This window comes from Mastacembelus armatus, chromosome 16 (genome assembly GCF_900324485.2).
Source record: "Mastacembelus armatus chromosome 16, fMasArm1.2, whole genome shotgun sequence".
Lineage (NCBI taxonomy): Eukaryota > Metazoa > Chordata > Actinopteri > Synbranchiformes > Mastacembelidae > Mastacembelus > Mastacembelus armatus.
This window is the reverse complement of record NC_046648.1, coordinates 2406472-2427376: the sequence shown is the minus strand read 5'-3', so window position 1 is coordinate 2427376 and position 20905 is coordinate 2406472. Positions and strand designations below refer to the sequence as shown.

Below are 20905 nucleotides of genomic sequence, written 5' to 3'. Positions count from 1 at the left end.
ATTGAAGTATCTGTCAACAACTACAACTCATCTGGAACATGTGTAAAAACATGACAAACTCTAATGTACCTGTAGTACAAACATCTGTCTGAGCTTCTCAAACTGGCCTTGAGAGTAATTTAAGTAGGAAGGCCAAAGAAATAAAGGAGCAGTGAGCAGGTGTACAAGTTCTTCCCCCCTGCTCTGAAAGATCACCACACACAGCCTATATTCCAAGACAAAACCAAAATGACTACAAACACACCCATATATGCACACTGCTAAACAGAACGAAAGTGGGAGATGCAAGATGACACACACACACACACACACACACACACACACACACACACACACACACACACACACACACACACACACACACACACACACACACACACACACACACACACACACACACACACACACACAAACCCACACTTTTTACTATGCACTGGATTTTTCACTGTCAAATTGAAACAAAGGTGGAGAGACCGCTAATGACAAGGTTACGTTTTATTTATTGCAGGGAGAAATAGAGAGCGAGAGAGGAGAGAGAAGAAAAAGAAAGAGGTAAAGAGTGAAGGAGGTAATTGATGCTTTAGAGTTGTGATATTCTCTGTGGTCCCTCATATATTGCAACAGGGCTCTGGAAGCTACAATACTCTCCCACTGAGCCACACATACACATTCATATTCCTCTCTCTGACAAAACACATTATTACTCGGTAACACAGTGTGGCACAGGGCAGCACTGCAAGCTTTTATTAATAGGACTATTCAGCCAAAGAGGGCTGGACAGTGCTGCATCAGGAAGTGTTGCAGCTCTCAGTGAGCTGGTTCAGAGACTAGTCACTCCCTCCTCAGGAGACTGGTTACTGTTTCTCCTCTGTTGGAAAGTTTGTATTCTAGAAAATAAAACGTTCTTCTGACTTAAAATCACAGACTGAATTCAAGGCCCAACAACAAGAAACATTACTGATTCAATCCATTTCAGAGCAAAGAAAAATAAAAAGAAATGGATAAAAACCCTGAAAGAACAAACTATACTATAAACATCAAGATCATTATAACAACTATTTGTTTGTACTAAAACCAGTTTACCCACTTCAGCGCACTTGTCCACCACTGTAAATATCATCCTATCACCATTAAGTCCACATCATTTCCCTGCCACCAAATCAATCCCTAAACATTATTAAAGATACCATGCAATACAAGGGTTGTAATGAGCAGCAGCACAAAAGTGTACAGTAACCATTAGAAAATAACCTTCCCATCGTAGTAGAGAGTAAACTGAAGGCAGTTCGACATGACCAGTGGCTGAAACAAGCGGCTCTGTGGGGTGGGAGAAAATTAAAAGTGCTCTTTTATGATCTCTGCAGGAGCTGTCTCTCAAAATCCAAACTTTTGCAATGTCAGCTCCACATGGAGAGTTCAAGTGCAGCTAAGCATCTGCTTGTAATGAATTTGAAATGTGTTTATCCACTCATTCTTTAAAATTCTTTTCCCCGAACAGATACAGTAACTGCTGTAGTAGCAGCAGCAGCTAGAAAAAGAGAGAGAGAAAAAATCCTTGTAACAAGTTGCCAATCATAGACAAGACAAGAACGCTCACAGACTTTCAAATATCAGGACCTTCAAAATATCAGTCTAGGGGCCAACAACATTACCAACCAAAAAGAAATAATATTTTTTCCCAGCTCAGCCCAGAATCAGATTATTGAGCACTGGTGCCCTGTGATATCCTCCAGTGAATCTGGAGTTGCAGCCACGTGGAATCCACCATCATGTTTAATTTGTTTGGGGCCTCAGATAACAGAGATAGACAAGACCTAAACGCACCTGGAGAAAAAGGTTCCTGTTCACTTCAAATGTCAAGGAAGTATCTTAAGCAAAAACCCAGTAAAAGCCACTGTAGTATTTGGCAGTATCTGCTTTTTGCAGTTCATATGCTTGATAAAAGCCAGAGTATTTGCAGGACCAACATGTGCTATCTCTACAAGAAGCAGAGCTGCAGACTGAGTGCAGACAATCCTGCATCAGTCCCCACTTCAACTCCAAGTGAGAGAGATTTGAAAGAGATTTTCAGGATGTTGGCTGATACATTCCTCACCTTCCAAACTTTTTTAAGAAAATGAATCAAAACAATCATGACATCTACAGTGCAGGTAATCAGAGGAGAAGTGAGCTAAGAAACATCTGCAAAATGTCTATTTTTGCGCCTGTGTTAAGCTCGAAGGGACATTTGGACGCTAAGACGTGGTGCTAATGAGTTCATCAGCCAACACAGTAAAATGGACTGACAAAAATTAGGGTAATTATCTGGCAGAGAGCACTCTAAGCCAGGGCTTATGCCACGTACGTTAAAATTTAACATCAGCCTTACACAATATATTGCAACTCAGTCCTCAGAGAGCTTTGTCATTTATCCCCCATTAGTCTAAGCCATATGCCACTAAATGCATTTTTCCTCCCAATGTCTAATTCATAGTGGCAATAAATTTAGCTGTGTTTGGTCCCTGTGAACTGCTGCACATTCTTCACATCTTCCATCGATTATTGTGTGCATTAAATATTTAACTCAGCAGAATAGTGGGGAAAAATAGCAGATTTAAGCCCCAGACTGTGGATGGACAGAGGCTCTACGTGCTCACGTCCATGATTTCTTTGCTTAATTAACCTGACTACACCTCTTCCCAGGGCTCTGTGCCTGACCTTGTCTTTCTATAATTTCCAAAACCAGAAGCTCACTAACTTGCAGGAGTCTGACTTCCTTGTGGGGACTGGAGCGTAAAAAAATATCAAGCAGATCAAGGCCACTGTTTGTAAGAGCAACAAGAGTGTTTTGCAAAGCATCAAGAAAGATATTTTATAGGCATGTGTTAGAAAAATCTTCTGAATCAACAATCAAAAAAAAAAAAAAAAAAAGGCACCATGTTTATCATAATTAATGAAAAATAAAACCACCTCCTGCTCAGAATCACTAGTCTGTCCTCACTGGTGTCCTGAGCTCCCTGTAGAACATCATTAAATTAATTCAGTATTACCTTTGATTGGTTCACTGCCCAATAATGGAGACGCTCATAATGATTATGCACATCTCAGTGATTCCATTAGACTCTTCTGCTCCTGTGTTTACGTGCACTGGTACCAGCAACGTGCACACATTTGTTTTTATTCCTTGTGTAGACATTTCATTGATTTTCTGGAGACTTAACCTACTGTAATCTTAACTGTAACCATAACAACCACTTGTCTATCCCTGACTTTTTGGGCCTCACAAAGTAATACCAGGTGCGCATGTGAACACACAAGTCAAGTCATGCAAAACTCTGATGATCGACCCTAATTTGTTCAAATTTAAATCAATTAACTTTCATTAGCAAAAGTTGCTGTGTTTGCTCTCCAACTACGTCTTCACTACACACTGGTGATTACCTGGATCAGGTGTGTTTAGTCAGTCAGAATCAATAAGATCCCATCTCAGATATCAGTGGAAGTTGTGGTAAACAAAGTGAGTTGGATGGGCCAGTGTAAATGGAAGACAATGAATGGACCCTAACAAGGAAGGCTGAGTCCCTACAACATGACTGTGAGAGCTGCTTTTAGAAAACAGCTGCCCCCGAGTGGTTAACTATGATCATCATATCAACACTTCACCTCTGTATCTTACTATTATCGCAGTTTTATGGGAAATGCTGTCTTACCATTTGTCCAGCTGGGCCGATCTCTCCTCTCTCTCCCTTCTCCCCAGCAACACCCTAGAAAACAATGTCATTAGATCTCAGCTGGGCCGACTGAAGTACAGACACTGCAGCTGGAAAAACCAACATCAGTTATCATAATAAGATGCTGCGCCACCACCAGTCCCCAGAACAGCTTCAGTGTGTTTTGGACAAGATTCCACAATTTGACTTAAAACAAGAAATTGTTCTTTTATCAGTTTTATTTCTAAACATTTGTCTTTCTCAACAACTAATCATCTAAACATCAGAACCACATTTGTATCTTCTGACAGAACAGTTATGCTGAATTTACTCTTATTCTATTTTTGAAATCATCACGTAGCTAATGGTGGAAATTTCCAAGGTGTTGCATTGCATTCCTTAAAATACATTATTACAGTGGCATAAAGCACACACACACACAAATGCTTACTGGGGGCCCCTGTATGGAGAGTCCACTGGGTCCCTGGGGACCAGGCTGTCCTGAAGGTCCTGGTGGGCCAATCTCTCCTGCAGGCCCTTGAGGACCCTGTGAAAACGACAATCTTTCAAAAGTTCATTCTAGGCCTTAACATTTCTGCAGCATGAAAGTGGTGTGATCAGAAAAAAATGAAATCTGAATGGTTCAGCTCAATAAACTGAACCAACCCACTTCAAATGAAGATTGTGTTGTGTGATGACAGAAAAGAAAAACATCGTAATTAAATGGACCATTTAGTTGAGATTCCACACTTTCTACCATTTTAACCAGTGTACAAATCCTTCAGTAAGACCAGTGGAGTCAATTCACTTCATTTCACTGAAGGCTGCACCGACCGAACACATAAAATGTCCATCAAGTTAAAACTACAAACTCGGGTCAACGTCATCACTATAGACTTGGGAAACAGATAATGCCCATCAATGTATAATCAGCTGGCACTGGTGTAGAGACCAGTGTGATTCATGTGTATGAGCTGTAGACAGGTTCCTGCAACAAGAGCCAGAAAAGAGGAATTCTTGCAAACTGCCTTTGATTTGCAGCTTTTTGGCTCAGATGCAGTGATATCCAAAGTAATCTTCACTCTGGCTGTATTTATTGTTTTACCACTCAGCCATGCACTCACTGGCTTCGTGTCTTTAAACATGCGAACGCTTAGAAGAAACCATAGATCAGATATACATGAACGGAGTGAGAAATGGAAACAAACAGATGGAGTGATATGTGCCATCATGTTTAACTAAACGATCAAAAACCTTAAAATATGCTGCTGAACCACATGCAGAGATAAATCAGTGACAGCAGAAAGTTTAAATCAGAAGATTTATTTTAATAACTGTGGGATTCATTTACCCATTTATCAGTTTCTGTCCTACAACAGGTAATGTACCTAAACTGATTCGTGTGAATGAGAGAGGATGAATTCACTGAGCTGGTCTCATACAACAGAATAATTCAACTATTCAAATAAGACGTTGCCTGAAGCTAATGAGCTACAGAAGGTAAATGTGATCTAGCAGAATTATTAATAGTATTAATACATACATACACGTGTTGTGTACAGTGTGTGTGTGTGTGTGTGTGCCAGCCAGCCAGAAAACCACACATCCCTCCAATGCAAACACGATTACACCACTAAAACATGATTCACGTGCTATCGAAACAGATTTGTGTGAATTTGATCCTAAAATGTGAAAAGTTTAAAAGTTCTGGGTGGCCCGCTGCATGAGCTGCACTCAACACACAGTTACACAACCAAGTCAAAGACACACATGTGGCTGATATCAACAACTTTATTTTTTTGATTGACGGCCATGTGTGTGTGCGCTGCAGTTGCAGGATCCTTGTTGCTTTTCTTCAAAGAAGATTTTTTTTGATCTAGGATTAAATTATCATGGGAACTAGGTATTGGTATTGAGACATTTCCAGCAGCATCAGTGTTTGTACTGATTGGCACAGCTCGATGGTTTGTAAGCGTTTTGAACAGATTTCCATAGCAAAACTGTAGCGACTGCAAACTCCACAGTTAAACTCTAATAATCCAAAATGGGATTTTCTGGACCAGTATCTGTTAAAGATAGGGGCCTTAAGTTTAAGGCCATATGGAACATGAAGTGCCCTGATAAAGCCTTTTCCAAAATGACCACTTCTTTCAGCCCAAGGGGCCTGGAGGATGAAGGGGGCTGCTTTTGAAAAGGCTATTTGGTCGGGAGCTAATTCACACTAGTAACTACTTTCCTTTTATCGGCTAACCACTGGGTTGAATAGAGAATAGGAGCTGCTCTCTCCCTGGAGGTAAAGTTGTCAACCAGAAAGTTCAGCTTGAGTCTTGGCACTTGCTCGAGTCAAATTGTTCTTTTGAGTTTTGCTGGCTCTCTAAAATTTTCCCTGATGGGTGAGTTGTGACACAGAGTTCAATCTGACAGAGCTGTGACACTTGAAATCACGAGGCTGTCCAGTGTCCAGATGGTGTGATGTAGACCTCATCCACAAAGACTCTTTCAGGTTCAAGCTTCAGTTAACTAGTTTTCATTAAAATGATGGAAAATATTCCAGCTCCTATAGTTTATGCTTACAAACATGCCTATGGTAGTTCCTGTCCTGCCCGATTTAGGCCAGAAAACAAACATTTTTGCCTGCAAAAGTCCACTCTGTGGTGCTTCTTCCTCCCCTGACTAGAACAGGTTACCTTATACTGGCTAAACCTCTTGAATTATGCAAGCCAGATACTATCTGAGGCTTATTATGTGCTGAGGTACTGCAAAAGAATGAAGGTTGTGTTGTATTTTTATTATTATTTTACTAACCGTCACTCCTGGCTCTCCTCTGTCTCCCCTGGCTCCCCTTATGCCCGGACCGCCCTGAAACACAGACCAAACACACAGTGTAAAACCAGCACACAGTCGGTGTTTGCAAACCGTGTGCCTAAAAAGACACACTAAGACATACAACTGTGCAAAACATGTAAATGGTGTTTATTTTTTAAAAATCTAATAAATCAGGAGCTGCTCAGGCGTTTGATATGAATGGATTATGGATTTAATGGACAGAGGCCAATGCTGATCTGTGTTGTGAACTGGCCCTCTGAGCTCTGCATTTTATTATGCTGCATCTGTAAGTTGCAGCAGGAGTCTGGAGCTATAAACCACAGGCTGACCCCTCTAGCCTAGAGGTTTGTCTGTGGACAAACTACACACATCTGCTAATCATTGGTCCATTTGGGTTACATCCTTTTCCTGTGTTTGCTTAAATAGATCTCCTCCGGGAAGAAAGGGGGCAACTAAGTACTTCCTAGGCTGTTCAGCCAAAGGGGACAAGAGAGAGAAATATAAGAAGAGGCATTTCTAAAGAGGGCTGAGGTAACAATGAAAGGTCAGTACTACAGGGAGGATTTTAAATCACCTTTCCCACATATCATCTTTTGTTTTTTTGTTTTTTTACCAGCTTCTACTACTTGGTGAATAAGATAAATATTTAAACAAAAGTCTTATCGTTACTTATATTTAATATTCATTTATTCAGCAGCTAAAGATCTGCTGTTTCTACTTTTGCCATCACTGTACACTGCTAAAGGACAGGTTGGGGTTTTTAAATTGTATCTTAACATAAAACTCATATGACCATATGTCTATTGAAATAGCTGTGATGATTTTTCTGAGTTTACTGTCTGTGAAGTGAATTGTCTTACAGCAACCCAAACATATTGTACAGTATATGAGAAGTGAAACAGTGCAGATGTTAAAAAATCCAAAAATATTCTTAAAATTCTCCATTTGGCATCGAAGAGACAAAATTAGATTTGTGGACCTGAACTAGAACTACTGTGCTTTTGACTCGAATGCAGATATTGCTGTTTGTAAATCCATGTTGAAAATATATGCTTTTATTAAAAGCAGCAATACAAATAAATGTACTTGCGTTTTTCATGGGCCTTTAATGGCAACAGATAAAAATTACACAGCTATTATCATTTAACTAAGCAATTTGATGCCAAAAGCAAATTTACATTTTTTAAACTTGGATCTCAAACAGCATGGGCACAACTCAATTTTAACAAAGAGAGATGGCAGGCAGCACGTCTTATTTTCCTTAATGTAAGATTGATTGCTGACTGATGTTCAGAGTCTGTGCCAAATCAGGCACCACAAATTGCGGTTCAGTTGGGGGAATAAATATTTTTTTTTAAACATGACTCAGACGTAGAAAAACTGAGGGGGCCTGCTGCTGAGACAGGAAAAAGACATACGTCTGACAGTGAGCACAAATAGACTGTCAGGTTAAAAAAAAATAAAAAAAAAAAGAAGCACAAAACGTCGTATTGAATGATTACCTGCACCAGTCTGCATTGTGAAGATCAAAACAGGGTGTTGTGTGTGTCGGTACACCAAATATACACATTCTGTTCAATAGAAAAACTCTCTAGAAATGAGTAATCTAAACAGGGATGTTTGATCTCTAATTTTCCAATCAACTTATTCTATTTTCTACATAATAATTCTTTACCCTGCATCATAGCTCCATAGATCCAGGTATTTTGGGGCTTTATTCCCACTCCTTGGTTCATCAGAATGAACAGCAGCATGGAAACAAATTCTGAACATTGTTTACATGAAAACTATTTTCACAGCCTTGTTAGGATTTTTTTTGTCTGTAGGTAGCTTGTCTTCCAGTGGGGATACAATACATTTATCATGTTAACAACCATTATATTGCTTTAACAAGGCGAACAGTACTGCCTTTCATCCTTCCTCAAAACCTCACTGACTACAGCATGCAGATTTAGAACAAAAGTGGCTATGATTTCACCATTAAACCGTTCATCTACGCCCATATGCTGCATTTAAAATGTGATTTAAGAAGCCTATTCAATGCCGCAGAGAAAACCAGACATCGACAGAGAGACAGGGAGGCATAAAGCCATAATAAAGAGAACGAAAATGAAGAAGCGCCTCGGGCATGTGGATGAAGTGGAGGTAAAAGAAAAACCATAGAAAAAGAGAAAGAGAAGGACAATGGAAAGCTGAAAGCTATATAGCTATTGATCTCTGGTTTGGTGAGAGAGCAACACAGTGAAAGTAGAACAGAGATGGAGGTGACAGAATATTTAATGGACATTTTTTACAAAATTCTTGAAATAACTTGCAGATTGATCTCTTCAACCTTTGCATGTAATAGATGTTTCTGGTGTAAGGATGGAGTGTTAAGTACGGACATAAAAACGAAGAAACATTGAAAACATGAAGAGAGGAGGGCTGTGGCCAAGGGATATAACCCTAAAATAAATAAATAAATATATATATATATATACATATATATATGTATGTGTGTGTGTGTATGTGTGTGGGTTGCTGGACAGGGATGAAAATTGGAGGGATTGTAATCGGTTGTGATAAATGGGATCGCCATATAATTACTTTCTCAAACTATACTGGTGTTGATCCTCTGCCCTGAGGACAAGGGTGGAGACTGAGACAAAAAGAAAGAACTTCAGATGGGAGAAAAGGAGGTTTAGAGAATGGGGAACAGGAGACAGAAAGAATAAAAAAAGAGGGGGATAAAGAGAGAAAGACAAAAGAAAAAAGAGAACAAAGACAAAAACTCTCAGCTCTGTTAGTTGCTCTCTTCTCTCAAGTTCTATGGGGTTTTACTTTCTAGTGCGTGAGAGGAATACAGCCACTGCACAAGCTCATCTCTCTCCCCAACAAACTCTCACCTCACGGAAAACGCCCGAAGATGTGCAACATTTTTATGTTTATGTTGCTTTTATGTGTGTGATTAATTGTTTGTAGGTTTTTATGTATGCAAACCAGTTTGCCTCCAACTGCCCTCAAGAAACAATTAAGTAATTTGAATGGAGGCAAATTGAATTAACTTCCTCAACAGTTAACAGTTAATGCCATGGCAGCAAATGAAGTTTTTTTTTTTACTTAGGTGCCTGAGTGGTGGTTTCACTGTGAAATTTATCAGCAGTGCCACTTATTGACAGTCCAAACACCTTTTCTGGAATAGGTGCAAACTTTCTAGGCACTCACAGTGAATGAGTGAATAACTGACAGGAGGAGGAATAGTAATTAAAAAGCCTGTCAATAAATGCACTGAGGTATAAATAAATTATGTTTTTCCTTTTCTCTATAGAGACACAGTAAAAAAAAAAAAAAAAAAAAAAAAAAAAAAAAAAAAGGCAAGATAAAGATGCAGAGACAGGACGAGAGACAGCTGAAGGCTTTCGTGTACACCTCTGAAGAGACGGGGAATTGATTCATTAAACAAATTCAGAAATAACTGAGTGAATAAACAGTGATCTCTTACAGGGGGTCCAGAGGGACCCGGGGGTCCTTTGCTGTCCTGGGCACAGGTACAAGCATGAGGCATGGCCGGGCACTGCTCTTCCACTCTCTGAAAACACCAAAAAACACACTAACATCCGTTTGCTGGGCAGGGCCACACTCAGGCTTGACGTGTATATATACAGTAGATATACAGTAGGTGAATTTCTATCACATATTGTAATTCAAATAACATCTTGGAGAGAAACACTAATAGCCAGTGGACATCTTTTCTAGTGCCAATAACCACTCATTTGCTACAGATTAAATCAGTTAACTTTAATGCAACTTATAGCACTCTGGTTCCATCATAATTCAACTGGATCGTAACCACGATTATCACTCTAATTATCTAGGGCTGTAATATTCAGGGGCCACTTGGAGAGGAGAGGCAGAACGTTTTGTACTAGAGTGAGCATCAGACAGAGTGTATGCATGTGTTTGTTTCTTACCAAAGCCGGCAGCTCACAACATTTATCTCTGCTGGCCCAGGATGTACTGCAGATGATGTCAAACATCTGGAGCTGGAACTGTAAACACACATAAATGCATTAGTACAGTCTTCTCAGTTAACACGTTTGTAAAGTCCTAGCAGAAGTGAAACAGAAGTAAGAGGAGACGTGGAATATTAAGCCTGGTATTTTGTAATGAGCGGTGTTTACTGTGTTCACTTCTTCACTTCTTGTAAACACCAATGACATGATATGTGCTAAAAGGCAGATGTATGCAGTCCGGCTGATAGATTTAAAAAAAACAAATACATGTTCTGGTGGCTCCACTAGTTTTAAACTGTAGACAAGGATATAAATTAGGTCATTGACTGCTGTCTGATTAATTTAATTTAAGACTGCAGGAGGGGCCTGCTGGCATAAACTGTTTCTTTAAAGGCAGTTTTAGGTCTGTGTATTTTTAATCATTTGTAAAGCAAATGTGTGTATTTACCTCAACCGTCATCAAAGATCTACGTCAACCTTAATACACATATATACACAACCAACTTAAACAATGGAAAACTCCCTCTCAGCCTAATGAGAGAAAATGTGTTATCTACAGACACAAACGCATGATTAGGAACTTGGATGAGATTGTCAGTTTTCATTTTTCTTCTTCTACTATTTCATTTACACAGTCTGCTGCATATACACTGGTGCATGGAAACACTACCTGGTTCAGGTGTGTTTACATAGCGCTCTATGTATTATTTTAAGTACAGACAGGGACCGTGAAAGTCTGATCTGCAGTAACTGGGTCATTCTTCAGTGAAGGAAACTTGATTCAGATCTCCCAGATTGAGCTCAAGCTAAAAGGCAACGACTGTCCGTCATCACATCATCTCTATCAAATGTCAAATCTTAAATATCATACATAGTCGAATTTAATTGAAAAAATATGTGAAAATAAATGGAAATGTGAGTCTAATATTTTTAATGCCTAAAAAATGAAGGCCTGCCTTGCAGCCGGTGTGAAAGAGTATTATCATAGTAATTATAATCCTTTTATTACTGCGCCACGGGGGGGGGGGGTCTGATATAAAAGAGTCAGGCACTTTCAGTCAAACTGGAACCAAAGCACAGGCCCAAAAGACACAGACTTATCAGTTTGTGGTTATGACCCACATTCCCAGACAAGCCAAGCTTGCTGACTGAACCCTTGCTAAAAAAAAAACAAAAAAAAAAAAAACACATCACTTTGTTATTATCTGATTTATTTGTGCTGATGTACTGTCATGTCTAATCTTCTCAATCAACTAATCACATGAAAATCCACTGACTGGCACATGAGACGGACGCTTCCATTTGAAGGGCTTCTAGATAATAATAAACACTGTTCATTGTGAAGCCTAACACAAGAGCTCTCCAGCAAAGGAACTCCTAGTCATTCAAACTACAGTATAAACAAAATGATGGGTGTGTCATTAGAAACCAGGTAAAGCTACCATTAAAGTTTTCTTTTCTAAAATATTACTTTCTCCAAAGCCCTTTCGCAACATGACAGGTACAACACACTTTTGAATCAATAATCTTCCTCTTTCCTGGTTGGTAAAGGACAATCTGTTGGTAAGTGGAGAAAATGTCACATTGTCTCTATTTCCTTTTAGAAGAAATAATAATAAAAAAAAAAAAAACCCTCTACATGCAGCATTTTCCAGCTGAATATTTTTTGGAGCTGTTCAGCCGTAGAATTACTAATAGCATTGTTAAATATTTCCAGAAGCCCAGGATATACCACCTACTCCCCTGTCTGTGTGTGCCAAAGCATATTTGAGCACCTGTGCTCCTTAATGAGTAGAGCAAAGCTGACAATGTGTATTTAAAGTACATTTCCATTTGCAATAAACAAAATGAACTCCAACCAGGTTAGTCCTTGAAATGAGTTTGGATATTTATGTTTGCCATTTTACAGGATATAATGGTTCACACATACCTTAATGTGATCACTGCAATGATTATGACAATTCTAACAGGCAGATTCTGCAGTTTGCACATTCAAAATATTAAAATCTGTATTTTAATGATGTGGCATGTTACTCCATCCTGAAGATTTTGTCAATTGGTTTTTTGAAAACCTTCCTATACGTCCTGTATGGAGAGCCCCATTTAACCATTCACTCGACCAGTGGGAAAATATAACATAAATATACTGGTATGCATTGTTTATCTATTCGGTGTGCACTTAACAGTAACTTCATACTCACTGGAGCAGAGCTGTCCCGTTTGCCTCTGGACCGAACCATCCTTCCCAGTATCTCTTCTCCGTCAGCGGTGATGTTACCAGCTGCACTGATGGATTTCTCCCCAACCACTGCACAATCTAACACCACCTTCACCGACATCTTACTGATGGTCACGTGGAGCTGTGTGCGAGACAGCAAATAGCGTGAATTAGCATTGAGTATTCTGACACAAACATTTTCAGATGGTGATAAAACTGTTTAATGATGGACACAATTTTCAGTCAACAGTCAATAATGTCTATATGGTCTCTGTTTCATCATCACTGCCTTTAATATATAACCAGACAAAAAAAAAGAAACAACTGAATAGATGTAGTGACTCACAGAATCATTTTCACAGGTCCTGCATCAGCCACAACACAGTTTATACTGTCTCTTGGTATGTGCACCAGCAACAACAGCCCATGTCTTCCCCGACTAATCACAAGGGCAATGAGTTCCTTGGTACACATGGGGGTTTTTTTTTTTTTTTTTTTAGAAACGAAGGCTAAAAGCAGAACACAAATTAGCCCATCCAGTCGGAGCGCATGTGAGCTAAAGCTGTCTCCTCAGAGGGAACTGCCACCAGCGCCATGAACTGTGAAATTCAACTAGTCGCATGTTAGATGTGCAAAATGAGCTGCATCCTGGTGAAGCACTCTAACAAATTAGCCTATTAGCATCTGCATGCTTCCCCATTTTAAAATTTATCTCACACTTTCTTCTATAACCTAAGTAAGAAATGCATGCACTGTTAAGTCATAGGAACATGCAAACATGCAACACATACTCCGCACATGCGCACTGACACATACTGTAGTAACAAGCTGCTGCTAATGTGGAGTTAGACAAAGTTCATATTCGAGTGTCAGAACCCATTCCTTTACTGACATCTGGATGGCTGCTTTATAATGAGTTTCTGTTCTCATCCTCCATTCTGCACACCTCCCCGGGCATGATATGTGTGTATGTATGTGTGTGTATGTGTGTGTGTGTGTGTGTGTGTGCTGTACTTCTGTGATATAAGATGATGAAAATCCTCTAAGGTGCAGACATTTTCCAGGTATTTTGTGGCATTTTGTGGTTAAGGTAACAACAGTGGTTAGGGAATGATTATAGGGCACTGAAATGTCTAAGGCATGTAAATGTATGTGTTTCTCTTTCTGTGTGTGTGTGTGTGTGTGTGTGTGTGTGTGTGTGTGTGTGTGTGTGTGTGTGTGTGTGTGCATGTTAATGACAGCATTCACTGTCCTTCAGGCAAGCTGGTTCCTCCATTTACTTGAGTCACACCAGTGACTCATACCTGTTCTGAGAATGAAAGAGGTTTATTGTACAAAACCTAATATCAGCACCACTTTTCTGCAGTGGGCTTCATAAAAGATGTTTATTTTTTAGCATTTCTTTTGTTGAGGATACATATAACATTTCTGATCCAACAATATAATAAACTCTCCAATGTTGAACTGCCTGCATTACACAAAACCCCAAAATACTAAAACCTGAAATGCATTAAAGTGTTTTTCAACCTTATGCATCTACAGGTATGTTGGTCAAACAGTCTACCTGTGGTCACAGTCACTATGGCAGTATTTATAAATGTAGAATTAGTATGTGAGTACAATTTTTATTGGGCATTTATTTTGTGTAATTTGTGTTAAAGTTATTGTGCTTTAAATGTTATTAATCTGAGACTACCCAAAGCCTGAGCAGACACATATCTTAAAATGTTGACACATCATAATGGGATCAGTTTCAGAGGTCAACATAACAAGAAAGAAAAACACAAAAAGATGATAAAAACTAAGGATTAAACATGAGCAGCATAATGTGCTGCCACTAGGAGCAGAAGGTGACGTCGACAGAACCCGTCCACATATAATGCTACTGCCAGCACAAGATGAATTAGCATCTCTCTCACACACATAAACAGACTTCCAGTATATTTTCATGCTGCTGCTGTCTTACACATCAACACCTTTTGTAATATACAACACCTTATTTGTTTTTCTGTCAGAAGGTTTTATTTTTTACTATGAGATTTTTCCCTTATCACTTTCAAACAAAATTACTTTTTCTGGACAGGTGGCAGTACTACATTATCTTTGTCATGTTACACTTATAACTTTCCATTCTTCTTCTTCTTCTTTTCCTTTGGGCTGCTCCCTTCAGGGGTCGCCACAGTGAATCATCCACCTCCATTTAACCCTATCCTCTGTATCCTCCTCACCCACACCAACTATCCTCATGTCCTCCTCCACTACATTCACATATAACTTTGCAATAATCTTGCAAATTGAATAACTCAGCTGTACTTTGATAGCAAAAACAGTGAGTTACGAACTTCAGCGTTATCGTCAATGACTAGAGATGTCAAAACAAAGCTGAATCAACGGGAACAGTAGAAATACAGACAGAAAATGTGAGACTTTTAACCTCTATTTCTGTGTTCTATGCACTGGTCTTAATTTTTTCTTATAGCAGAATGTCTTAGCATCAAACGAAAATTAAAACTGCAGTGCTTATATTACAATAATCTGCCTTAACAAAAAATAAGAGTCAAAAAAGGGAAGATGAGGAGAAAACAAGGGAGGGGTCCAGATGAAGAAGAGGAAGTTTGAATCGGCATCTTCACTTCATCTCACCTCTTGGCAACTTCTATGCATAAAAGGAAGCAGCGCCTCCGATAAAATGATGGAGCTGGAAAATTGGTGTGCAGAAAAACACACACTCGTGCTTAAACTGTTATGGCTTTTTAACCACACTGTGTAAGATAATGTGAGTTGAAGTAGATGAGGCTATCAGTATTTCTGCTGACTCAGCTGGCTCTAACTTTCAGTTGCATGTGCATACTCGCTTGTGGATGCTTATATAAGTGTGTGTACAATATGAGCATATACTGCGCTTTTGCAGGTGAACAGCTGCTTGTAGAGCTTGGATTTCTTTGTACATGCACAGATACTGGATATTTGAGTATTTACGTTTGTAGGAATTTGCCCCTTATTGTAAAATATGTGCATGTAAAGCACTGTATGTATGTTCTTCTCTTTGCTGCGCTCTTTCAATGAATTATAACATCATATTATTAAATAAGGAATTATAACATAACATTTTGTTCTATTCGGTTTATCTGTGTCCCTGATATTTGTGGAATTATTTTATTAAAGTAGCTGCAAACATACATGTTTTTTGCCATGGGGACAGGCAACCCACAGGTAATGAAAAGCCTTTTAGAGTTTATTCTAGAAAAAGCACTTTCTAAGCCCTTCACCATGCTGACAAAGAACAGACTGGATTTTAAAAATCATAATTGCGAGACAATGTTATGTTTTGTTAGACTGCATATTCTATATTTAAACCTGCTTACATTTTTTTTTTTTTTATTGTGACAAATCTGTGTGCCTACAGTTAAATTAAAAAAAACTGCATATACAAAACTATACAGAACTTTAGAAAATATAGAAGATGTAGTTTAACTACTGGAGCTTCACCAGTTCACTCTGTTAAGGTTTTTTTTCCTCTATCTGGATTAATCATCAAGTTGTTTATCATCAGGACAACAAATCCAAACACCATATTACTCTATCACTGCTGAGCTCAGCTCCACTCATCCCAAATCTGTCCCTCCAGCAGACAACACATTTATTTCTCATCGCTGTGCTTGTTTCTCCAATACTCCCCTTCGTCCTCCCAAGAAGCTACTAAGTTTTAACAGCTTCACAGTAATCATTTATGGATGAAATAATTAACTAAGAATTTTGATTTATACCCTTAAATATGGATTACTGAAAGCTAGAATGCTACAAAGCACTCTGAGTGCAGATTTTTACACGACACAAGAACAGTTTTAAGTGAATGACAACATTTTTAATGTGAGACATTTAATCATTTTGGGAGGTGGAAAAAAACGTGTTTATACACTTCTGGAGTGTAATATTACTGAGAGCGACACGGAGCAACGTGCGAGTTAAACTACCAGACAGATTTCACTTCTCTCTATATCTACATGTCTCTCTCAGCTTCATATTTTCCTCTCTATTTCTCTTTGCATCTCAATTTTACTGCTTTTTTTTTTTTTTTTTGCTTTCACACAAGGTGTCATATGGTAATCCCTTTAACAGACACGCAAACATGCAAACGCACACTCCTCTTCCTGTCTAAATGTAGATGAACACTTTCCTCTGGCCAGGCAGTTTTCTGCATCTGTTGCCTCTCTCAACATTGTCATGTTCTCCACCAGAAAGACAGAAAACAACGCAGAAGACAAAAGAAACTAAGAATGATGGACAGCTACTCCCCGACACTTTGAGAACGGAGCTAAAGAATGACAGGCAGAGAGTTGCCGAGCTGCTGTTGGTTTGTTTTCAGAAGATATCCACGGAGAGTCACAGTAAAGAAACCACACAACAGCAGCGCTAAGGCAAAACACAACAATGCTGCATATAAAGACTGTGCCTGAGCTCCATGTCCCATTTCACTAGGTTTACATCCAAAATGCCAATTTCCATCAGCTCCGCTCAAGTAAATACACCTTCTTATTAACAATGTAGTTTATTCAAACAGCACATCTGTGAAGACAAAAGAATTGATAATTATTCAGGTTATTATTTTGTGTAACCTAATGTCGATATTTAATGCTAAAATCTTTCGCATTGTGAATTAGTCATTCACAGGGTCTGCTGAGGCCACACCAATTATTTATTCAGCGCATTTGCATCACTATTTATTCCATAATTTCTTTTTCGCAAAACATTTCTGGTCTCAAGTGGGCAGAAAATTGTCTTTCAGTGAGGGAATGTTATCAAAATTTGCCATTTACACTCAGTCAGACTAATTTGATACAACATAATTTACATAAAAATAGCTGGATAGAAGCCCAGTTATTGAGGGAAATAAGAAATGTCTTTGTCAGAAAATCATTTGGGAGGGCAAATATCGCCTCTGGTGGTCCAGTCTGATGTCACTAGTAGAATCACTGAAACAATCACCGAAGACAAATGAAGTCTGTCGAAAAACGCAAATATTTTCATTTGGCATCTTCTTTTGTTTTGACTGTGTTTGTCGGTGCATTAATTTATATGGCAATGAAAACTTGGTATATTCTGTGAACATGGCAAAGGGTAAGTAATCTATTCATTTACAGTTATTTCTTTGTGCACATAAAATGTCTTGTAAAAATGACCTGTAACTTTATTATGAGAGACCACAGGTCTGAAGAGTGATGAAATGTACAGTTCCACTCCCACTCTGTACACTGCACTAGTTTAAAAAATAAAATGGGTGCAGAGAGAACAGAGGAGAGTGGGAGGCAGAGACAGGAGAGGGAGGAGGACTATCATCACCTACACATACACATATTCGTACGTACGTACACGTACACGCACACACACACACTCACACACACACCACAGCAGCGTTGACAGGTCAACAGAAAAATCCCAGCCTAAGAGCCACTGGAAAACCACCCAAGAGGCTCCACAACTTCAAAAACATATTTTTTTGTTTCTTCCCCAGTGGACTACTGCAAGCTTCCAGCTCCCTCTGTCCTTTTCTGCTCTGCAGGGTTTCAGTGCTGCAGATCTGAATGTACCGTGAACCTTGCACCGTGTGCAGTGCAAACTACCCCTGAGAGAGGTATTATCTTCTCTCAGTGGGATAGCACAGATTTTCAAGTCGGTGATTAGTGCTGAAGTACTGTGGTTCTACTTCTAATGGACTTGAAACAACAACTGGAATTCTTGCCTATATTTTAAATTCAACAGAGGGATGTAGCTGTAAATCTAATGTTTTAACACAGGTTTATCATTTACGTAAGAGACTTTCAACACACAATTATTAAAGACTAACCTTGTGGAAGCTGCCATGGAAGATTTTTTTAATTTTAGTTCCTTCAAAGGTGACGGTCTGGAAGTCTCCTTTGTAGTCATAATTGAAGAATGTCAAGGTCTTTCCAGCATCTGGAGGACAGAGGATAGAAAACGTTAGCATTCACATCGAGTAGAAACCTGCCTTGTACACACGACTGCCATTGTACTTTGATAGAGATCTTGTTTCCTAACAACAATAAATCACATGTGCAGGAGAATTTTAGCAGCAAAAAACTTTATCTTTGTGCTGCTCTGACAAATTAATTTTCAGTCATTTTGATCTGAAAAACCCTGTGATATCATTTAATGACAAGTTCCTTGCAGGAAGGTTTTTCACCCAACAAAGGGGAGGGAGATAACACACCCCCAATTATTTACAAACTGTAGTAGATAATATATGACGACTGCGGCAATGACAACTAAGCTGAGAGATTGTCAGAATTTATTGTTTGTGTCCCTTTAAGATAAATAATCAAGTGAAATATAAGAAGCAGAAACATTAATAAAACTGAGAACTGGATGGAAACGTCCATCTATGATCTTTGATTCCCAAAGGTGTTTATGTCACTTCATTTTTTTAAGCAAAGATGGCGATTACTTGTACCGTCTCTTCCAGGGCGCAGGTCGGACACATAAAGGTGATACAAATTTAGTTTGAATTCAGTTTTTTTTTTTTTTTTTAAACCTCTGTACTTAAAAACTGGATGTGACCTACACGTCTGAACTCTAAAGTATTTGAGGATCAGCACCTCTAAGTCTAAAGTCATGGTGCTTCATTACACTATTAGTATGTCCCATTAAGGGAAGAGCAAATAAATCTGATCTTCCATAAAAAGAAGAGTTTAGTTAGATCCTGCATCTTAATGAGGATTGAGGACACGAGCTAAATTGGAAACGTTGCTAATTTAAAAAGACACACACTGTATAAGGAAACCAAAATGAAGTTGCACTCCAGCCGTAATTAGTGATTTCTCTCCAGTCTCACTTCTAAATTCTGCTGCATTATGCAATCTCACGGTTTATTTAGAGGCACTGGGGATGCGGCTGCAGCACACAGCTGCTGTTTGAGTTTGTGCTTGTCACGCTGTGATGTACTGTGATACAGGGGGAAAAAAGGAAGGAGGGATTCAAACTCACTGTCTAGGATTAGTCCCACCAATGGCTTGTGGTCTTTGTTGAGGATTTCCCACAATGCAAAGGGCTCCTGCGGGGTCTCGGGAAGTAGGCGGAGCATCATAGAAATGGTGTAGTCAGAGGGTAACCCTTCAGGGTGAAGGTACCTGGTGCACATATAAAAGAACAGGCAATCACACACACAGGTACATGCAGTAAGCTTGGCCTAAAGGCACTAATTCTCCAGTCTGTTGTCAGAGTGCCATCGTCTCTTTTCAGCTGTTGAGAACACTCTGGGTGCTGCAGGCTCCCTTTTTTTTTTTTTTTTAAATCACAGAGCTTAGTTTTCTGTACAGTTGCCTCTGAGCACTTCAGTTTTAAATCATCTTAGCTTCTCCTTTTCAGAGAGCCTGTCAAAATCATTTTTCACAAACTGAACAATGACAGGAAACTAAGTTAAAGTTGGCTGACAACATAAACTGAGGAAAAACTCCTGAAATGACAACATCACAGAAAAAGTCATTATGGGAGAACAACTGATGCCACTGAAATGCTTCTGTTAAAGGTGCTGTCTGGGCTTTACCCTTGGAATATTTCAATGTGGTATTGTGCTAGTCAAAGCTTTAACACCGCTAACTGCACTTGAACGCATCTCTAAATGTTTTTCACCTTCTGTTAATTCTGAAATGCCTTATAACTATAAGTGGTCATGGTTTAAATGGGAATTTTGAAACCTACTTGAAATATACAACTAAACCTTAACAGCTTTTTTAATATTTGGGTTCAGTCCAATCAAATGTAAAGTTATAACTTCACCTAAAAGCATCTTCTGAGAGCTATGAAAAAAAAAGAAATCTGAATTCAAAGACATATACATGGATCTACAGCGTAAACCCATATGTGCAAATTAGGGCTAATTTTTTTGGGACCTTTTTACTGTTGCTTTAATGAAATTACACATCAGATTATTGCTAAAGATGGTTTATGCCATATTACATTAAACTGTACCGTGCTATTAGAAACTACAGGGCATTGACTGCAGCAGATATTAATGCATTTTTTCTCAAATCTTTTTTTTAATGTTTAGTTTTGCTGCCGTGGAAAAAAAAAAAAAGATCTGACATTGCCAGTTTGCTTTTTGTATTAATTGGTTAGCAGGACTTGCAAGGATGAGTGGTAGAACTGCAAATACATTTCTCTGA

General features: G+C 38.9%; 1 protein-coding gene across 1 annotated transcript in view; it reads right to left on the bottom strand.

The window, feature by feature from the left end:
• The window catches only part of col14a1a (collagen, type XIV, alpha 1a), a 111975-nt gene that overhangs the window by 18710 nt on the left and 72360 nt on the right, over positions 1 to 20905 (bottom strand). Inside the window, exons 32-39 of the mRNA XM_026293208.2 lie at positions 19728 to 19870; positions 18571 to 18680; positions 12709 to 12867; positions 10466 to 10543; positions 9997 to 10083; positions 6495 to 6548; positions 4141 to 4236; positions 3690 to 3743 (exon numbers count right to left, since the gene is read on the bottom strand). Coding sequence (XP_026148993.1) covers positions 3690 to 3743; positions 4141 to 4236; positions 6495 to 6548; positions 9997 to 10083; positions 10466 to 10543; positions 12709 to 12867; positions 18571 to 18680; positions 19728 to 19870 — 781 coding nt within the window. The remainder of the gene's footprint in view (positions 1 to 3689; positions 3744 to 4140; positions 4237 to 6494; positions 6549 to 9996; positions 10084 to 10465; positions 10544 to 12708; positions 12868 to 18570; positions 18681 to 19727; positions 19871 to 20905) is intronic.